General features: G+C 42.2%; 1 protein-coding gene across 1 annotated transcript; it reads right to left on the minus strand.

Moving 5' to 3' along the window:
- Positions 1-967: 967 nt before the first annotated feature.
- On the minus strand, positions 968-16,846 carry alpi.1 (alkaline phosphatase, intestinal, tandem duplicate 1). Its single transcript, XM_071925569.2, has 11 exons — positions 16,704-16,846; positions 15,410-15,535; positions 14,250-14,365; positions 11,693-11,867; positions 9,535-9,707; positions 7,512-7,646; positions 7,045-7,120; positions 5,169-5,303; positions 4,362-4,553; positions 2,969-3,085; positions 968-1,450 (listed from the first exon to the last, which is right to left on the minus strand). The coding sequence occupies exons 1-11, from the start codon at positions 16,780-16,782 to the stop codon at positions 1,179-1,181; spliced, it is 1,596 nt and encodes a 531-aa protein (XP_071781670.1). The 5' UTR covers positions 16,783-16,846; the 3' UTR covers positions 968-1,178.
- Between the last annotated feature and the right edge of the window lie 767 nt (positions 16,847-17,613).

Here is a 17,613-nt window from a genome sequence, read left to right on the forward strand (position 1 = left end):
ACTTTTAAAGTCTCTGGAGCCACTGTCGGTGTCTCATTATATTTAATCAGTTCATAGATGAGGGTGCGTTGCAGCCCACTGGAATCCCAATGCCCAATGATACTGGTTGGAAATAGCCCTTATAAAATAAGTGCTGATGACTCCACAATGACAGCAGCTGCATGTTTGTGAAAAATGTCTTTATGTGTGTGTGAGAGCATGTTCGTGTCTGCATGTATACTAGCCTGCCTGTCTGTATGTGTACTGTGTGTGTGTATGTGAGAAAGAGATAGTACATGCATGTTCAGGACTGCAGTTTTGCATGCATGCTAAGCTACCAGCTTGTGTGTGTGTGTGTGTGTGTGTGTGTGTGTGTGTGTGTGTGTATGTGTGCGCGCGCACAGGTGTGTCTGAGTGTCTGTGAAGACATACATGTTTATCTCTGGATTTTTTCAAGCATACTGGCTTACCAGACTGTGTGCATACAGTGAGTGTGTATGCGTGTGTGTGTGCATGCATACATGTTTGTGTGTGCGAGTGCATGTTCATGCCTGCATTTTTGCATGCATACTAGCCTGCCTGCATAGGTGTACACTGTGTGTGTGTGTGTGTGTGTGTGTGTTTGTGTGTCAGGGTTGGGACCATTCATGAACTGAATTGAGAACGCATGGTAAATTCCAATTCCAATTCCTGGAATTGGAATTGGAATTGGAATGTCACCCAGCTCTAATGAAACAAAATGTGAATTGAATTTGAGTGACAGGAAACAGAATTGAATTCCATTAATTCTATAACATTCCAGAGGTTGTAAACATTGCTGTATAAATCAAACATTATGAATCAAATAAAAGACAGTTAAAATAAATAAATTAAATGATAATGTATGTATTACGATTACATGTTATGTATCAAATACCACCTGAAAGGTACCTTTAACATTTTATGATATTCAGTATTGATAATATATAACACTACATGTAATCTCAGATATGTGGTAAGAAAAACAAAAAAACATGGAATTTCACAGAATTTCATTGAATTAGATTAAACTTCCTGAAATTCCAGTTTAATTCAAAGTCTGTTTCCTGTAGTTTTTTTCAAATTCCAACTCCTCAATTCAATTGGAATTGATGAGTTGAATTCATGAATTGACCCCGACCCTGGTGTGTGTGTATGTGTGTGTTCACGAGTGTGTACGGTCATCTGAACAGCAGCCAGAGGAGGCCGGCCAAGCCGAGCAGCGGGCCGGAGAGTGTGTTCACACACCCGGCGGAGGCGTGCGGGTGGGGGGGGCAGTCTGTGTAGGGCTCCAGGCAGGCAGCGTACGCCATGACATGAGCCACGTAGTTCTGCTCTTTGACCCCGTGGAACAGGTGGGCCATGGGGCCTTTGGCGTAGATGGCCACGTCCTCCCCGCCGTGCGTCTCAGCGTCCAGCGGGACGGCGGCCTGCTGCATGTACTCCTCATCGTCTGGGGAGGAGAGAGAGAGAGGACGGTTCAACCACACTGGTTAACTGAAGAGTTTTTATACTCATCTATCAGGTGACAAAAAGTAGATAGATGTTCAGCAAAGTGTCATTTTCCTATTTGCTGCATCTCTACAGACTATGTAACCCTGACCCTCACAACCTGAATCCAGACACTGAATATCTATAGAATGCTTTTCACACTATTATGAATATCAACTGAAACTCGTAGTAGACGTTTTAGTCACACATAATAGCCACTTGATAGGAAGTTGATTATCAGCATTGGACTATTCAAATGAAGTGTGACCTTGAAAATGAAATATCCACCGTTAGAAAATGTACATGTACACACACAGACACACAAACATGCGGAATGATAGAAGTTACAAAATTAAACCAAAGAGAATTCGAGGCACTGTCACTGCAAAAGTTTTATTTTATTTTAGTGTTATTGTACATAGGCAATCTAAAAAGTTAAAACTGACCAATGCGTTTCAGCTCAAATGAGCCTTTGTCAAACTAACTTTTAACTGGCTTTTAACATTTGCTGTCACAACAAGGTTAGGGTTTTTAATACATGCTCCCAAACCTTTGGTCATTTACCAAATAAAACCAAAACAGTGCTTTTAAAATGCAGAAGGTGATTTCAATCCTGTTGACAAAATGATAGCACATTTACTGCCTGATTTCTCAAAATTTTAGACATACTGAAGGATAAAGTTAAACTATTTTTCCCCCAAAAAGAATATATAATGTTGGTAACCAGGTAGGAGGTTGGACTATTTCTTAAGTTCTAATGAGGGGTCTTCTAGTAGTTATGTGGAAAAAAGAGATCCAAGTCACAGCAAAATTCACTTAAAAAGCCTTTATTCTATTTGGCCAATCGTAATTTAAATCATAATTTAAAAAATGCGTCCAGCGTATTTCAACCCCACGGCCTTCATCTGGGTATAGAGGCTGACTTTTGGAGTGCCTTGGATCTCTCCTTTTTCCAGATGGATATATATTATTTTGGAAATGAATTCTTCAATTTGTAATTGCGTGTTTGCTTTGGTTTCCCTGGTGTGCCAGTTGGGTGGAGATTGCGCTCCAGAGTCAAAACTAGGGCACGTTCCAATGCATAAGGCAAAGCCAGTCAATTTCAAAAAGGCATAAACCCTGACTTTAGAAAGTAATTCATCCCAGGATAGAGGTATTTCCAGGTTACTGTATACACACTCATGCAATGACTGAAGGGAATGGTGCAGAACAGGAGGAAGTGGAAGTGGATCATCAGTGTCCGATGTTCCATAAAGAAACACAAATGGCCTACGTAAGTGAAGTTACATGCACACGCTGAGAACAGAGTACAACTCAGTACACTGAACGCTCCAATCATTATATTTCATCCATGCTTTCCACAGAAAAACACAGACATGAGTCATCCATAAACCACATCAGTTCGCGTTGTCTATATACACATCACCACCAACTGTACACACACTAGCGCCACAGCTGAAAGACATTAGTTTCTACTTACAGTAATCCACCATTGTGATGTTCCCTCTGGTTCCGTTTATGTGTACATAACCGGGGCCGTTGGCGTACAGGATGCTGGTGAAAGGCATCTTGTCATCGGCTTTCTTCGGAGCCAAACCTGAATGACGAACAATGGTGGTGAAGGTGAGTAATAACAGGTATGCTATAATTTCACATTGGAGCAAAAAAGGGAAAACAGTCATTCTGCCCATTCATTCATTTAGTGGTTGTTATACCATTACTGTTTTTCCTTTTTGTTGTCATTTAGCTGTGTCTTATCTTTTTATCTAGATTTGTTTTAGGTATTTTTTTTCTATTTCTTGTGTGTTTCTTTTGAGGTCAGGTCTCATTTGGCATCAACTTTGGAGGACTGCTACATATTTGATATTCCGTATAAGACCTGAGTTCAAATCCTGTCTCTATGACCTACATTCATGCATTGTAGGGGATTCAAAGAGATTGAATGCTGAACATATATTTGTAGAGTAAGATGTACAATGTCCTATCCCAAGGCATGCAGTTGCGTCAAAAATCTAGCAACCACGTCTGATGGCACCCTGGAGGTCCATTTGAGAATTGGCTGTGTGCTAATAATGGCTAAATATAACAACCAGGCTACAAAAATAGAGATACTTAGAAATGATTGTGTTGTGGGTGTATAGGTCAATTTAGTAATGATAAGTAAGTATAAGTAAAAGCGAATAGTCTGATAAGGTAGATATTTTTCCAAATTTAGATTATTGTAACAGTAAACTATCTTATCTTGAGCCCTAGCCTCGACTCCAAAACACTCTGACTTACATAGTGAAGAGTTGACTCAACCGGAACAAACACCTGGTTTTTGGCTTTAATAGCTAGCTAACTAGCCAGCTAACTGTCCTAATTGAGCAAAGCAATGTTACTGTTAACATGCAACTACCAGCACTGCTAACACTATCTTCTATTAAATACATTAGCTATAGCGCTATTCAGGTGTGCTAACAACAGGACAGTGATGGTTAGCTGACCAGATACTATGGGTAGGTACGTAGCTGACTTTTAAACCAAAATTGATCAGGTGTATCGGTTGCGAAATTATCAATCAACAATCAAAAATAGCACAGAAATGAATCACGTCTATTAGGCGAAGTTCTACATTTAGAAATGTAATCAGCTGTTCTTAGCCACTGTAGCCAAAGAGCTGACGACCTCCAATATGGCCACAGAGGGTGTGTTATGTCACCTGAAGGCCCTCTGTCTGTGTCTATGCAAGCTATGTTCCCGCTGTCCTTGTACTATGTGCACCAGAATGCACTTGTGTTAAGAGGTTATATGTCTGCATAAATGCCACCAAGACAAAGTCCTTCTGAGTTCTGATTCTGGTCTACAGTGAAGGTCTGTGTCTTGGACTGTACCAAAGATGGGGTTCCCTCGGGGCGTGTTCCCACCAAAGGTGAAGACGTGGGAGTGGTCAGCGGTGACTACGGTGAGCGTATCACATTCCCTGGTTAGCCGCGAGGCTCGCTGAATGGCCCGGTCGAACATCACAGCTTCTGTCAGCGCCAGCTTGGCGATGCCGTCATGGTGGCCGTGGTCAATTCTCCCTCGTAACGGAGGACAATGGGACAGTGAATTAGACAAGGCTCAAAACATTAGACATTTCACTAGAATAATTTTAACAATGGAAAATGTTTTACAAAATTAAACCAGGCTCTCGTTAAATGAGGTGTCAGTTTTGTTCTGTTTTGTGCTTATAGAGTCATAATATAGGCTATTTGAAGATTAAAACATTTCTTGTGCTTTTGTTTTTATGTTGGCATATCGCTGCTGTTTGGTAAAATTCAAGTATCTGACTACATTTGTCAGACATCACTGAAGGAATGCCTGATTTTGCATTGATGACTACACTGTATTCTGGAAATCCTACAATGGGGTTTTAACAGGTTTCAAGGTGTCATAGCACTCACTCAGGCATAAATGACCATGTTACCTTCAAGTGAGAAAAACACCAAAATTACAGTTATGTGTTTTTGATACTGCATTATGTTTCTGATGAAGAATACGCTTAGTGAAATTCTAAGTTGCACTTTGTACAGATATTGTTGTCATTTACAATGAATGGTTAAAGGTTTGATTCTCTAAACAGTTACATATTGTCTGCCATCAGTTACTGTGGCTGTTTGCCTGAAGTCATATGGCTTTACTGTCATGGTGGTACTTATCTTCCACAAACAGGAAGTATCCTTTGGGGTTCTTGCTGAGGATCTGAATGGCCTTCTCTGTCATCTCCACGATGGACGGGTCACGTGTGCTGTTCCGAAAAACCTCAAACTTCATGTCCTTTGGCTCAAACAGGCCTGGAACCACAAGAAGGAAGGACAGAGAGATTTTGAGGTAAAGAAAAATGAAAGGAAAAAAATGTGGCAAAGCTGTTGATGTCATTTACCATTATACATGTGCTGAATACTGATGTGCTATTCAGCTGACTGGAGTTTTAGTTAGCCTGTACAAACATTTCCTGGAGGCAGAGCTTCTCTCGAGTCAGAAATAATCTCATTGGTTGAGTTAAACCTCAATGGGCGGAGCCAAAGGACCACAGTTTTTTGACTAAGATAATGTTAGACTGAAGCCCAGCGACAAAGGCGAGAGGTAAGAGAGGACGAAGCTAATATTATGAAGCCTAGCACTCTGCTACTAACTGAAAAAGTACAATCTAGTCATACGTAATTATCTACGTTAGCTAGTTAGCCTAGCTGACCTTCCAAGTTCAAACTAGCCATATAGCTATCTAGGTAAGCTGGTTAGCTAGCTGCTGACCTTCCAAGATCGTGAATGCTGTGATCATGAAGGAATTAATAAAAGTCGTTGCATGTGTTATATTTATGTTCCTAATTGGCCAAGTTTGCCAGTTAGCTAACTTGCGTTCTGATAAACTGTGGTTCTTTGGCTCCGCCCACTAAGGTTTAACTCAACCAATCAATTTAAGAGGCTGAGTGCCGACCTGATTTAGAAGTTACAAGGGGTGTAGGGACAATTGTGTGGGTATGTCAGGGTATGACTGGGATTATTAAGTGGGCAGCTTCCATCACAGAAACATAATTCTCATCTACTTACCCTGCACATTGAGAAGTTAATGTATATTTAACTGAATACCCCAAAAACCCCTTCTAATCAATATGGCATGTTTTATGCTTGTGTAGCCTATACAATGCTTAGCTTCAGTCAAGCAATCCGACTGGTCCAAGACGCCTTCTAACCTCATGATAATTCCCATGAGGCTTTATTGGCTGCAGTGCCAGTTTTTGTGGTAACCAGAGAGCTAGCTTGCAAACGCTCTTCCTTTTGCCTCTTTTTATTCAGATGTAGGAACACTTCTGTGGAGAAAAGGTTTCAGAAAGTGCACATCCATTGGTAACTGATGCATGAAAGCAATAATACCACAGTGATGATGAATCTGGAGACTTCAGTGTTGCCAACAGAAACTTGGCTGCGTCTGGTGCCTACTGCATTACTGTTGTACTCATCATCACAGCAAAGTGCTCTCAGGCTTTTACTGCTGTCGTGAGAGGTGATAATACCAGATATGTGAATCCCATGGTACATAATTCAAGTTTCGCAGCTAAGATGCCACTTTCAGAAGTTCACCCGTCTCCACCTGATAACATGTAGACACAGAGGTGTATTGTGTGTGTGTGTGTGTGTGTGTGTGTGTGTGTGCGCGTGTGTGTGTGTGTTGCGGGTCGGTCTGCGCTGTAATAGCTGCTGGTTTGTTTTGTCTGACTCCAGGCCTTTGTATTATCACAAGGAAAAAGATAAATTGCAGAAAACTAATATCTACCGACCCAACTCTTTCTTTACTGTGTACGCTGAAGAGAAAATTACATTTGATATCACTTTATAAACAAATTCCTGCCTGCGGATTATGTATGGTGTGTTGTCTTTCTGCCTGCTTATCTGCCCTACCTACTGTCTATCTCTCATGTGTATGTGTGAGTGTGTGTTTGTGTGTGTGCAGAGATACTGTATGTTCATGAGTGTTGGTCTATCTGCTCGACCCACTATCTGTCTGTGTTATGGCCTCTATATACCAATACTAACCCATGAGCCGGTCAGTAGTTTTCACATTGATCTCATCAAACTGCCTCTTGTGCCAAACATAGTGAGACCTCTTGTTCTGAAACACAAACCAGACAAATACATCTGTGACTATTTATCTCACGATATTTGCCAATAATTGACACATTAGGCCTCATTTATGGAGCCAAACCACAGTTATGATTTATGAATATTCAGTCTTGATGCCAAAATCAGCGGGTTGCATTGATTTTCTCCATTTGTCTGACTTAAAAGATAAAACTAATTTCTATCAGTAACCAGAAAAGACACTCCCACAGTCTTACTGTAGAGCAACTGTGAGTTTTCACAGTGGCTGCCTTTCATTGTACATACAAAAAAACAATATGTGGGCAACAAAATCATGCATGAGTTAATGTAAGGAATTGAAAGGAAGGAAGCATGTGTCATTTTATTTTTTTTTATCTTTGAGCAAAAGAAAATCATCCTACTGGTTTGGCCTTCAGCCACACGTCTATGAGGTTCCTCCTGTCTTTGCGATCCCCCTTGCGAGAGTTGGAGGTGGGGTACTCGGGGTCCGGGGTGCCTTTGGGTGTCATGTACATCCTCCCTCCACCCAGAATCACCTTATAGGGGCACCAGACAATGGAATCATTATATTGAACATGACAGTCAATACATTGAGGAAACCATACTACAGCAACAGTGAATAATGCAGTGGTTTTCAAGAGTGCTGCTGGTTTTCTATCCTACCAGGTAGTTAATTGCATTCACCGTGGATCCTAGGTGTGAAATCGTCTCTGATTAGAAGACTAGCATGAAAACCAGCAGGGCTCTTGGAACAGAGTGTCCATGTGCCTACAGCCTTTGTAGAAAAGGTCGAGAGTTTACAGCAGCAACGTGCACATCATCTGTGTGTGTTTGATGTGTAGATCAGCGGTTCTCAACGTGGGGTCCGGGGACCACCAGGGGACCTTGAGGGGGTTCCAGGGGGTCCCCAGCAAATTGATGAATTGTTAAAGTTCACCATTATTTCATTTAAAAGAACTTAATACAATTATTGAATGTAGAAGAATGACTATTTTGATAGTTTCACTGTTATCTCTCTACCTACAGATAGTCTTGGACAAAATCATATCTAACAATAAAAAACATTCTCAGATTTGGGTCTGAGAGACAAAATCTCATCAAATGGGGGTCCGTGGCTCTAATGTGGACTAAATTTGGGGTCCTCAATATGAAAAAGGTTGAGAATCATAAGCAAGTCTGATTTACAATCTGATTTACTTGCATTGTGCATTGAGTAAGCCAATGATATGTGTTAAACAGTGATGCAGTAGTTAAACAAAAGGTGCATAAATTATTAACTAGACTAGAGTATGTTTTACTTTCTAAAAGACAACATTTTCATGCAGCTTACATCAGTTAGATACTACTTTCTTTAATGCATCCTTTGAATCCCAAGGAGTTGTATCGAATGAAAAAGATGAATAAAGTGTGACAAATCTAATGGTGGGTAAACTGAGTTTCCCTGTTCCATGAGATCACTTCATTCTTTAGCCTTGAATGTATGTCTTGAAAGTATGTATGCACTCTACTCTGAGGTCATGTTGTTTTTTCTTCTTCACTCAGTGTGTCAGTCCTGTATTGTGCAACTGTCTTGTAATGTGCCAGCACCGTTCGACCAGGTCAAATTCCTTGTGCACCCGTTGCACTTGGCAAATAAATGTGACTCCAGGCTCTGATAAAAATCTTATTTAAATTAATCTGATTTACCTGTGAGCAACGTGTAAAGTGACACTACATAAGGGTTAATTTCCAAATTGCTCAATAACTATCTGGGGAACACAACAACAAAGGACTTTGAAACATATCATGCTTTGTTACAATGTTTGTGCTATCAGTTGTAAGAGTTAAAGGATAAGGCCGGTGTTTTTTAGTGCATTTCTTACCGTCAACAAATCCTATGAAAATAACAAAATCAGCAATGCTCTGGGCAACATATTTCATCATCACGATGCACCGGGCCAGCCGGCTTTTTCCTCAAACAACTTAATAAACCGGCTGTAAACACTTTGCGATCTCAGGAAAGTAGCTCCGTAGCACCGATAATAGTCCCCGGCGTAATGAAGAATTTGTTCCCATTTAAATTTGATTTGGTAATAACTACAACAGTCTGACTTTTCGTGGTAACAGTTAGCGATTTTTAAAATTGAAACTACGTCTTTGTGAGCTGTATTTCAAGGTTTTTAGCTTACAATTGGAGCCAATGACTTTCGGGTTGACGGCTAAAAACGGTACGTGGGAAGTCAGAAAGTAACGGGAGTAGAGCAAACGCATTGTTGATTTTGTTATTTTCATAGGATTTGTTGACGGTAAGCAATGCATTACAAAACACCGGCCTTATCCTTTAAGAGAAGGAGCCATTTTTTCAAATTGGGCATATCTCATTTTGGAATGAAAAACTTCACATTTTAACTGTCAAACGGCAGCAACGCGTTGCTTCTTACGTACATCGATGTCAACGTTGGAGACCAGCTGGGTGGCGATGTCGACGCAGCCCTGCCGGCGGGCGCTGGAGGGAACGTCGGCGTCGCTGTACCAGCTGCGGCTCACAGAGTGAGCGTAGGCAGCGGCCGGGGAGGCATGCTGGACACGGGTGGTGGTCACGATGCCTACTGATTTACCTGACCAACACACACACACACACACACACATCAGAATCACAGCTCTAATCGGCAAATAGAAGAAATGTGCAGGAATTTGTCAAATTTTTTGACAAATTGACAATTTACAGAGGACAACCTTAAATATGCAGATAGGAGTTTTAGTTATACAAACATTTCTCTGAGGCTATAACTCAAACAGTGAGATTTTTTTCTGCATCCAGAGCAGCTCTGCCTCCGAGAAATGTTTGTATAAAAACTCCAACCTGCCTTAAATACAGTATAAAGGGACAATTCAAGGCATACTGCGGCAGTCTGTGTAGTGTATATGACACAGAGACACAGAGACACAGATACTGAAAGTAAGACACACACCAAAAACAAACATCATTTTACTACACACAGTGAGTATCAGATTTCTCATAAAGATAGTATAGCTAAGTGTATAGGCTATAAATAGCACAGCGATAGACACATGTGCACAGACACCGATTCAAGCATGATCACAAACAAAAAATTGAACAGAATGCTGTTTAAAGCTATATGATCCCCTATTTGTCTAGATATAGGCCTTTTGTGAACCTTGACCCATAAGTGCTGATGATCGGGTAGCTTGGAACTTGCTTATCAAATGATTGTTTTATTCCTTTTTTATATCTTATATTAAGGCAGATAATGAGGCTGGGACATTGCATATCTTGAGATAAGAATTTATTCCAAACAAGTCAAACTTTTCCATCACACAGTACACTAAGAGATAGCAAGTGTGAGTGTGGAACATTTCTCTAATGAAGCGTAGGGGTAAAGGATGGAGCGGCGGGCGGGTTTGTGACTGGAAAGTTGGCAGGATGGGGAAGGTGAATGATTGACGTTCGCTCGTCCTTCAACAACAACCGTAGACGTGTCCTTACGCAAGGCACTGAACCCCCAATCCCCCCCCCCCGATCTGCTTAGTGACAAATAGTTCCCCTGGTTTTCCACAATTCCGGGAAGAACGTGGGCTTTGCCGCAGAATAATAGTGAAGTCACGTAATTATGCAGAAAATTATCAAAAATGTTCCTCAGTTGCTTATCACTGCCTCTAGATGTCACTAAGGACGGCTGACGGTTTTATGTCCACTTTACCTCTTTATTGGCTAAAATACCCTTTGTGCATATAAACGTGTCACACTTTATCTGTTAGCTTCGACAATAGTTCTGATTGATTAAAACATTAAACCTTTTGATTAACAGGTTATACAGGGCTTTAGCAGTTTTAGCCACAATCTAATCTATGGGTTAAAGTTCCCATATTTATGACTGTGTCCCATGCACTTTGAATTGTTTCATTTACTTTTATTTGTTTTTGCACCTTTTATTAATCAATAAGCAATTGATTTGTTAACGATGACATTTTTCTGACTGCTTATAGGCCTATTCTGCTTTTTCAATTTTAAAAGCTTCAATTCTACAGTAGTTTATGATTACTATTATTTTATTTACTAGGCAACAAGTTTGTTATATGTAAAGACAGTTTATTTCTGTAGATCGTTCTCCTCTGACCTGTGGTATTTTCATTCTCCTCTGTGAATAAATGGTACTTAATACATGACAACATGACTTCTTTCAAGAAATCATCATAAAGCAATGAAGAAAATCTTGAAACAAGAAACTTTCTCCACGACAATTTCACTTTTACCAAGTAAATGTCCTGAAACAAGTCACATTATCCTGAAAAAAAGTCAAATTTGTTGAAACCGGTAAAATTATCTGCCAGTGCAGTGAGATGATTTGATAAGCTTGATAAGTCTGGAAACAAGATAATATCTTACCAAGTTTGTCAGTTTTTGCAGTGTGGACACTATAGTGCCAAAACACCTGAATTGGAAACGGTGCATCTGCTACCAAATCAAACCACGTGCAAAGAACACAATGATAGCTATTAGCTGTATGCATAAACGGGGAGGTGTGCCTAATAAAGTGGATACTGAGTGTATGTGAAAAGGTCCCGTTCCATCAGCGGTTACCTTGTGCTTTGGCGCGCCGCAGCACTGAGTAGACCTCGTTGCCGAAGGTGGTGTTGCACTCGTAGGCCACTGCGTGAGCGCTGAGTCCTACGGTCTTAGCGTTAGCCTTCACCCCGCAGTGGTAGGCTGTAGCCGTGCTAGCGCTGTCCGCTACCTGCTTATCCACACTGTAGGTCTGCAGAGACAAACACAATGAGAGAGAGGAAGTGGGCTTGGCTATAGGTTGAATCACTTGTGTTATGTCAATTTGCGATAAGAAAAAGGACATTCATTTATATGAAAATGTCAAATTATTATTAGTTCAAATAAACACAGCTCTTGGCAACACCCAGCAGGTATTTTGCAGGTGTGTGAGAACAATGATGCGATCTCATGAAATCTGAATTTTTATAATCAGATGTCAGAAACTGCACAGAACATGTGTAACCATAGTCTTAGAGAGAGAGAAATATAGGATCCCAAAGGTCTCTTTTTTAACAAAGATAGTCAGACATAGAAATGTGGGTTTTCTATAAGTTAAAACACAGCAATACCATCGGGGTTGTGGTCCCCATAAACTGTTTTCGGGGGCCGTTCAGAACATCTTATCAGATGAACGTGAGGCAGGCCGGATCACACAGCAAACACACTGGATATTCAGACACTGTTCCAAAATGTCCAACGTTTAACCGAGTGTGAAAACAATTGAGGGATTATGCTTGGCCCCGAGGCTGGATCTAACTTTTATCTGACCGTGAGTCTATTTTCACTGTTCCCTGCTTTCACCGCAATGTCAGCGTTTTCAGTTAAAGTGTTGATTTTAGCTAAACCCTTTAAAACTCTTCTAACTCTTTGCCTGCAAAATGTTTGAGGACTTAACCACCAAGCTGGAGTGGGATGGAATGAGACAAGATGCAACATGTTAAGAGGACAAAGCATGTGAGCAATGGACACACACACACACACACACACACACCCACCCACTTCACCACTGACCCACCCATCTATATATGGGCGTATTATCTTGCAGTATCTCTCTCTCTCTCTCTCTCTCTCTCTCTCTCTCTCTCTCTCTCTCTCTGTCTCTCACCTTTTCTGCCGATGCCTACTGATTTACCAGGCAAACACACACACACACACATGTACATGACCCATATACCCACCTGTATGTCCTCTCTCTTTCTCTCTCTCTCTCTCTCTTCCTCTCTCTCTCTCTCTCTCCCTCTATCTCTCTCTCTCACACACACACACACACACACTCTAACAACACCCAGAGATGACATGAGTCCGTTCTCTGAGCCTGTCCACTGATAAGAGTGGTGACAGATGTGTGTGTGTGTGTGTGTAGGTGTGTGCACGTGTGTGTGTGTGTGTGTGTGTGTGTGTGTGACTGAAGGCAAAGAGGTCGCAGAGTGCAGTAGGGCTCCATGGTGTTAACCAAAAAATATTTCCATTTGTTTCTTGTGTAAACTTGTTTCTGTGGCTTGTTTTGTTTTTCTTAATTGTGAAGCAGTCTGTAAAATGTCTTTTGTGCTATAATAACTGCTATACTAAAGTAAATGATAATATAATGCAGTTTTTCTTTACTTTTTCGATCACTATACTGTAATTTTTGCACTTTTTTTTTGTTACCCCTTAAAAAAAATGTCTCAAATGGGCATTGTGGGAACAGAGTGGTATGTTAATGCTGTGGATTTGCTCTGTTTGAATAAAATGAAAGCTTTTCCTCACTCTATGTGATTTGTAGGCCGGGGATTCTGCGCAGCTTGCTCTATTTTTGCTCTTTATGTTCTATACACAAGCATAAATTACAGTACATCATGGATATGGGTAAGTATGCCTATTTTGCACATATTTCCTATCAAATATTGATATATGTACAGCATATATCATCCCACTAATGTCACTGAATACTAAGTTCAAGTCATTAAACTTGAAGGCGATGTTTGTAACCATGGAACGAGACAAACATGCATGCAAAATGAACATCGCTCTCACACAGAGTTGCATAGTCTACAATTCAAAATTTTAGCTATTTCACTTATTTTTTAGCTATTTAACTTATTTTTATAGGAACATTTGAGATTGCAAAGCTGCCGCAGGAATGCAATTAGAAGTTAAAATAGATATAAAAATATAAATCGGAATGTTCATTCATTGGTAAATGATGAATACGTATAATTAAAACCAAAAGGAATATGGAAAAGAAAACCATTTTTCAGGCAGTGACCATCGAGAGAGAAAGTAGACCAAATATTCTGGTAATTAAAGAGTAAAGCCTATGCAGATGGTCTGAAGTGGTGCGTTTAGGCGTGTAGGTAGAAAAAAAAATAGACTTTAAGCCTAAAAAGATGGAGCAGGTCGGAGTGATGTGTGTGTGAGGCAGAGCCAGTGCAGAAAACAGTGTTAATTATATTGAGAGTGTTTCTTTCAGAGAGAGATGGACGACTAAAAACGCAGCTGAGTCTCTTCTGGTGTGGACCGGGCTTGATGAAACACTGCTGCCTTTTGCAAACTGGAAATTGCAGTATAGTCCATGTTGGATATTTGGATATGTTGTCGACCGTGTTGTTGGCACCTTAGACAGAGCGAGGTATGGGAAGCTGTCCATGGCCAGCACCGTCTCCTCGCCGGACCCGCCCTCCATCTGACCCCGCAGGATGCGAGCCGCCGTCACCGTGGACACGCCCATCCCTGGGAGGGAGAGAGTGAGTGACAGGTGAGGGTCACCGATAAGCTCCGCCCATATTGTTTGGCTTTACCAACTTAGCCTGTTGAGACATACTGTTTGGTCTGAGGTTTTAAAGACACCATGAGGAATTTATTTGAGCATCTAAACGTTGGAGGTATTTTCACATTCATATTCTTGAAGAGTTTGACATTCTGGAAGTTTCTTGACCCCACAGAGCTCAAAATACAGCTGTGTGTCCAGTTTGGAAACATTACAAATGTGGATAAACCTTTTACAGTCTCACAATACATATTAAAATACAAAAAAAGCTCAGACTATAACATTCAGAGTGAAGAAAAAATGTCTTCAATCCAATAAATCCCTATGTAAACAAAGTCAAAAGAGGGCAAATTTGCAAATGGACTGGGTTTTCAATTCGGTGGTTTGCCAGGAGAACTACATTTTCAAACAAAATCATTACTGACTCTTGCAGAATACAAAATATATTGTAATACTCTAGACTGCTATTACACTATTCTGCTGTATGCTAGCTTCTGATATCAGTTTCTCCTGAACAATTTGGGGACCCACTCTTCTCTTCCTGTGATCCACCGCTCAGTCCCACCCCCGGGCTTAAAGAAACCCCTCTCACTTTGTTGCGCTTAACTTTCCCCTAAACACCACAGTTACGCAACTGAGAACAAGCTCTGGCCGGCGTTATTGGAGCATGATCTGGGAGATACGTGAAGAAAACTCAGCCACGACCACCCAGAAATGTAACTAAGTAGGTCTGATTAAGAGCAGAGATTCTGGCAGCTATCAGGAAACAACTCTTAAATCTCTGTGCCTTTAAACGGCTCCCCTTACAAAAACTGGTCTCATGCCTCACCAGCTGTTAATATACCGCCCGAGCGACGATTATTTGCGAGAAATTCTCCGATCAAATCCGATCCAGATGGAAACTTTCCCCTAATTGCCGTGGAAATCCTTTCGCTAGACGGTGCAGCCGCTGAGTGCCAGGCTGCTGCAGGAGACCACATCTGGAGATGGCATGTCTCTTCACCTACCGTCGCCCAGGAACAGGATGATGTTCTTGGCCCGGTGCTCCCGTGGGCGGAGCCTCAGCGCGGCGTCCAGCGTTTCCCTGGCCTGAGCGTCCCAGTAGGCCGGCTCCTTCTCCCGCTCATACTGCGCTGCTCCATGGAAACACACACACACACACACAGACAAGAGAAGGGGATGGATGTGTGTGTGTGGATGTGGGGTTGATCTCAGAGGTTTAACAGGTAGAGAAAAAGAAGTGTGTGTGATAGTGTTTGGGTATGTGTGTGTGTGTGTGTGTGTGGTGTTTGCATGTGTGGAATGGTATAAGGGCTCAGGTATAGGAGAGCTTCAAGTGCATTTAAATGTGTGTGTGTGTGTGGGGGGCTGTTTGCATGTGGGGAATGGTATAAGGGCTCAGGTATAAGAGAGCTTCAAGTTTGTTTAAGTGTGTGTGTGTCTGTGTGTGTGTCTCTGTGTGTGTGTGTGCGTGTGTGTGTGGTGTTTGCATGTGTGGAATGGTAAGGACTAAGGTATACGAGAGCTTCAAGTGTATTTCAGTGTGTGTGTGTGTGTGTGTGTGCGTGTGTGTGTGTATGTGTCAAATGGTAAGGGCTCAGGTATAGGAGAGCTTCAAATGTGTTTTAGTGTGTGTGTGTGTGTGTGTGTGTGTGTGTGTGTGTGTGTGCGCGCGCGCCTGTGCATACATGCCTCTCCCTCTGTCTTTCCCTGACACTTTGAAATATAAGCATGGCCTGGGGTGGGACAGAGGAGAGGCGAGAAGGGGGTTTCTGAAGAGGCGTCAAAATTACAAAAACAGAAACAAGAAGAAGAAGAAGAAGACGCTCTCGGTTGCTGTCCGTTCACGCCCGCTGACAGGCGGAGGGCGAGGGAGGGAAGTCGAAAAGGAACATTCCTCCGGCCACGCACCAAAACAGCGGAAAGGCAAACAGTCCGTCCAACATTTCATAACACTTTACATAAACAGGTGGACACAGACAAAAATACATACACACGTTTGTGCACGGACACTGACACAGACTCCTCCATTACACCTACACACCTGAGCTCTTACTCACAAACCAATGCAGAAGTTTAAGCCCTGAGGCAGACGCACACTCCCTCTCTCTCTCTTCTCACACACACACACACACACACTCATCCTTTCCCAGCATGCAAACCTCTCTTCACCTCTTACTCACCCACTCCCGGAGGCTGAGGTTACCTGCTCGCGCCGCTCTGTGCATCCAAATGTCCGCCCACAAAGTGCTACTAATATCCCCTCCGCGGACAACAATAATAACTCTGTCGTCTCCTCACCTTGGCTGTCCGCGACGGCCCGGTCGGCGGCCAGCAGGACGGGGCCCAGGAGGAGGAGCAGGAGCCCGGGGGTCTGCATCCCTAACCCCAGCAACCTGGAGCCTGGAGAGGTCGACACAGCCGGCTTTTCAGAACAACACACCGAGACAGAAAGACAAGAGGCACAGAGGGAGAGAGAGAGAGAGTGTGTGTGTGGCAGCGAAGCCCTCCGGCCCTGCCTTTTTAAAGCCCCGCTGGGTGTGTTGTAAGGAAGGGCCCACGCCAGCTCATAGGCTTAGAGCCACAAAAGAGAGAGAGTGTGAGAGAGAGAGAGAAAGAGAGAGAGAGAGAGAGAGAGAAGAGCCAGGAGAGCGAGAGAGAGACAGAGAAGCAAGGACCACACAGGAGCGCTGTAGCATCGCAGCCCCTCTCCTCGCTTTGATTCCTGAAAAAGCACCACCCCCCCTTTTTATTGTTTTAAAAGGTTGCTTTCATTTATTTCTGTCTCTTTTCCTGGCTGCCTCACTCTGAAGTGTGTATGATAGAAATTTGAATGGCCCTTTGATGTGGTAAATGCATAATGGGTCTTTTTATGCAGCAGTTGATTTAACGGGGAGAAAAAAAAAAAGTCTGCCCAATTTGTGTTGGCATTCATCATGATACAAATCATAACGGTTTCTCTTTCCATTTCTTTCCCCCCCATCCCCTGGAAAAACAGTCCAGGGGAGAGAGGGAACGAGGTCCAACGTATTCTCGGGAATATCATGATTGAGTCATGATGTGCTCTGCTTTTCATGTCGGGAGCACGGTCATATTTCCATTTTCCCCTCTCTGAATCTTTGCATTTAAAAGACCCCAATATTTTCCCTCTCTCACCAAGTCAACTTGGCCGGTTTTTCCGTGGGAAGTAAAGCGGGGATAGCATTTTTCC

The sequence above is a fragment of the Centroberyx gerrardi genome, chromosome 9 (assembly GCF_048128805.1).
Source record: "Centroberyx gerrardi isolate f3 chromosome 9, fCenGer3.hap1.cur.20231027, whole genome shotgun sequence".
NCBI classification, from domain to species: domain Eukaryota; kingdom Metazoa; phylum Chordata; class Actinopteri; order Beryciformes; family Berycidae; genus Centroberyx; species Centroberyx gerrardi.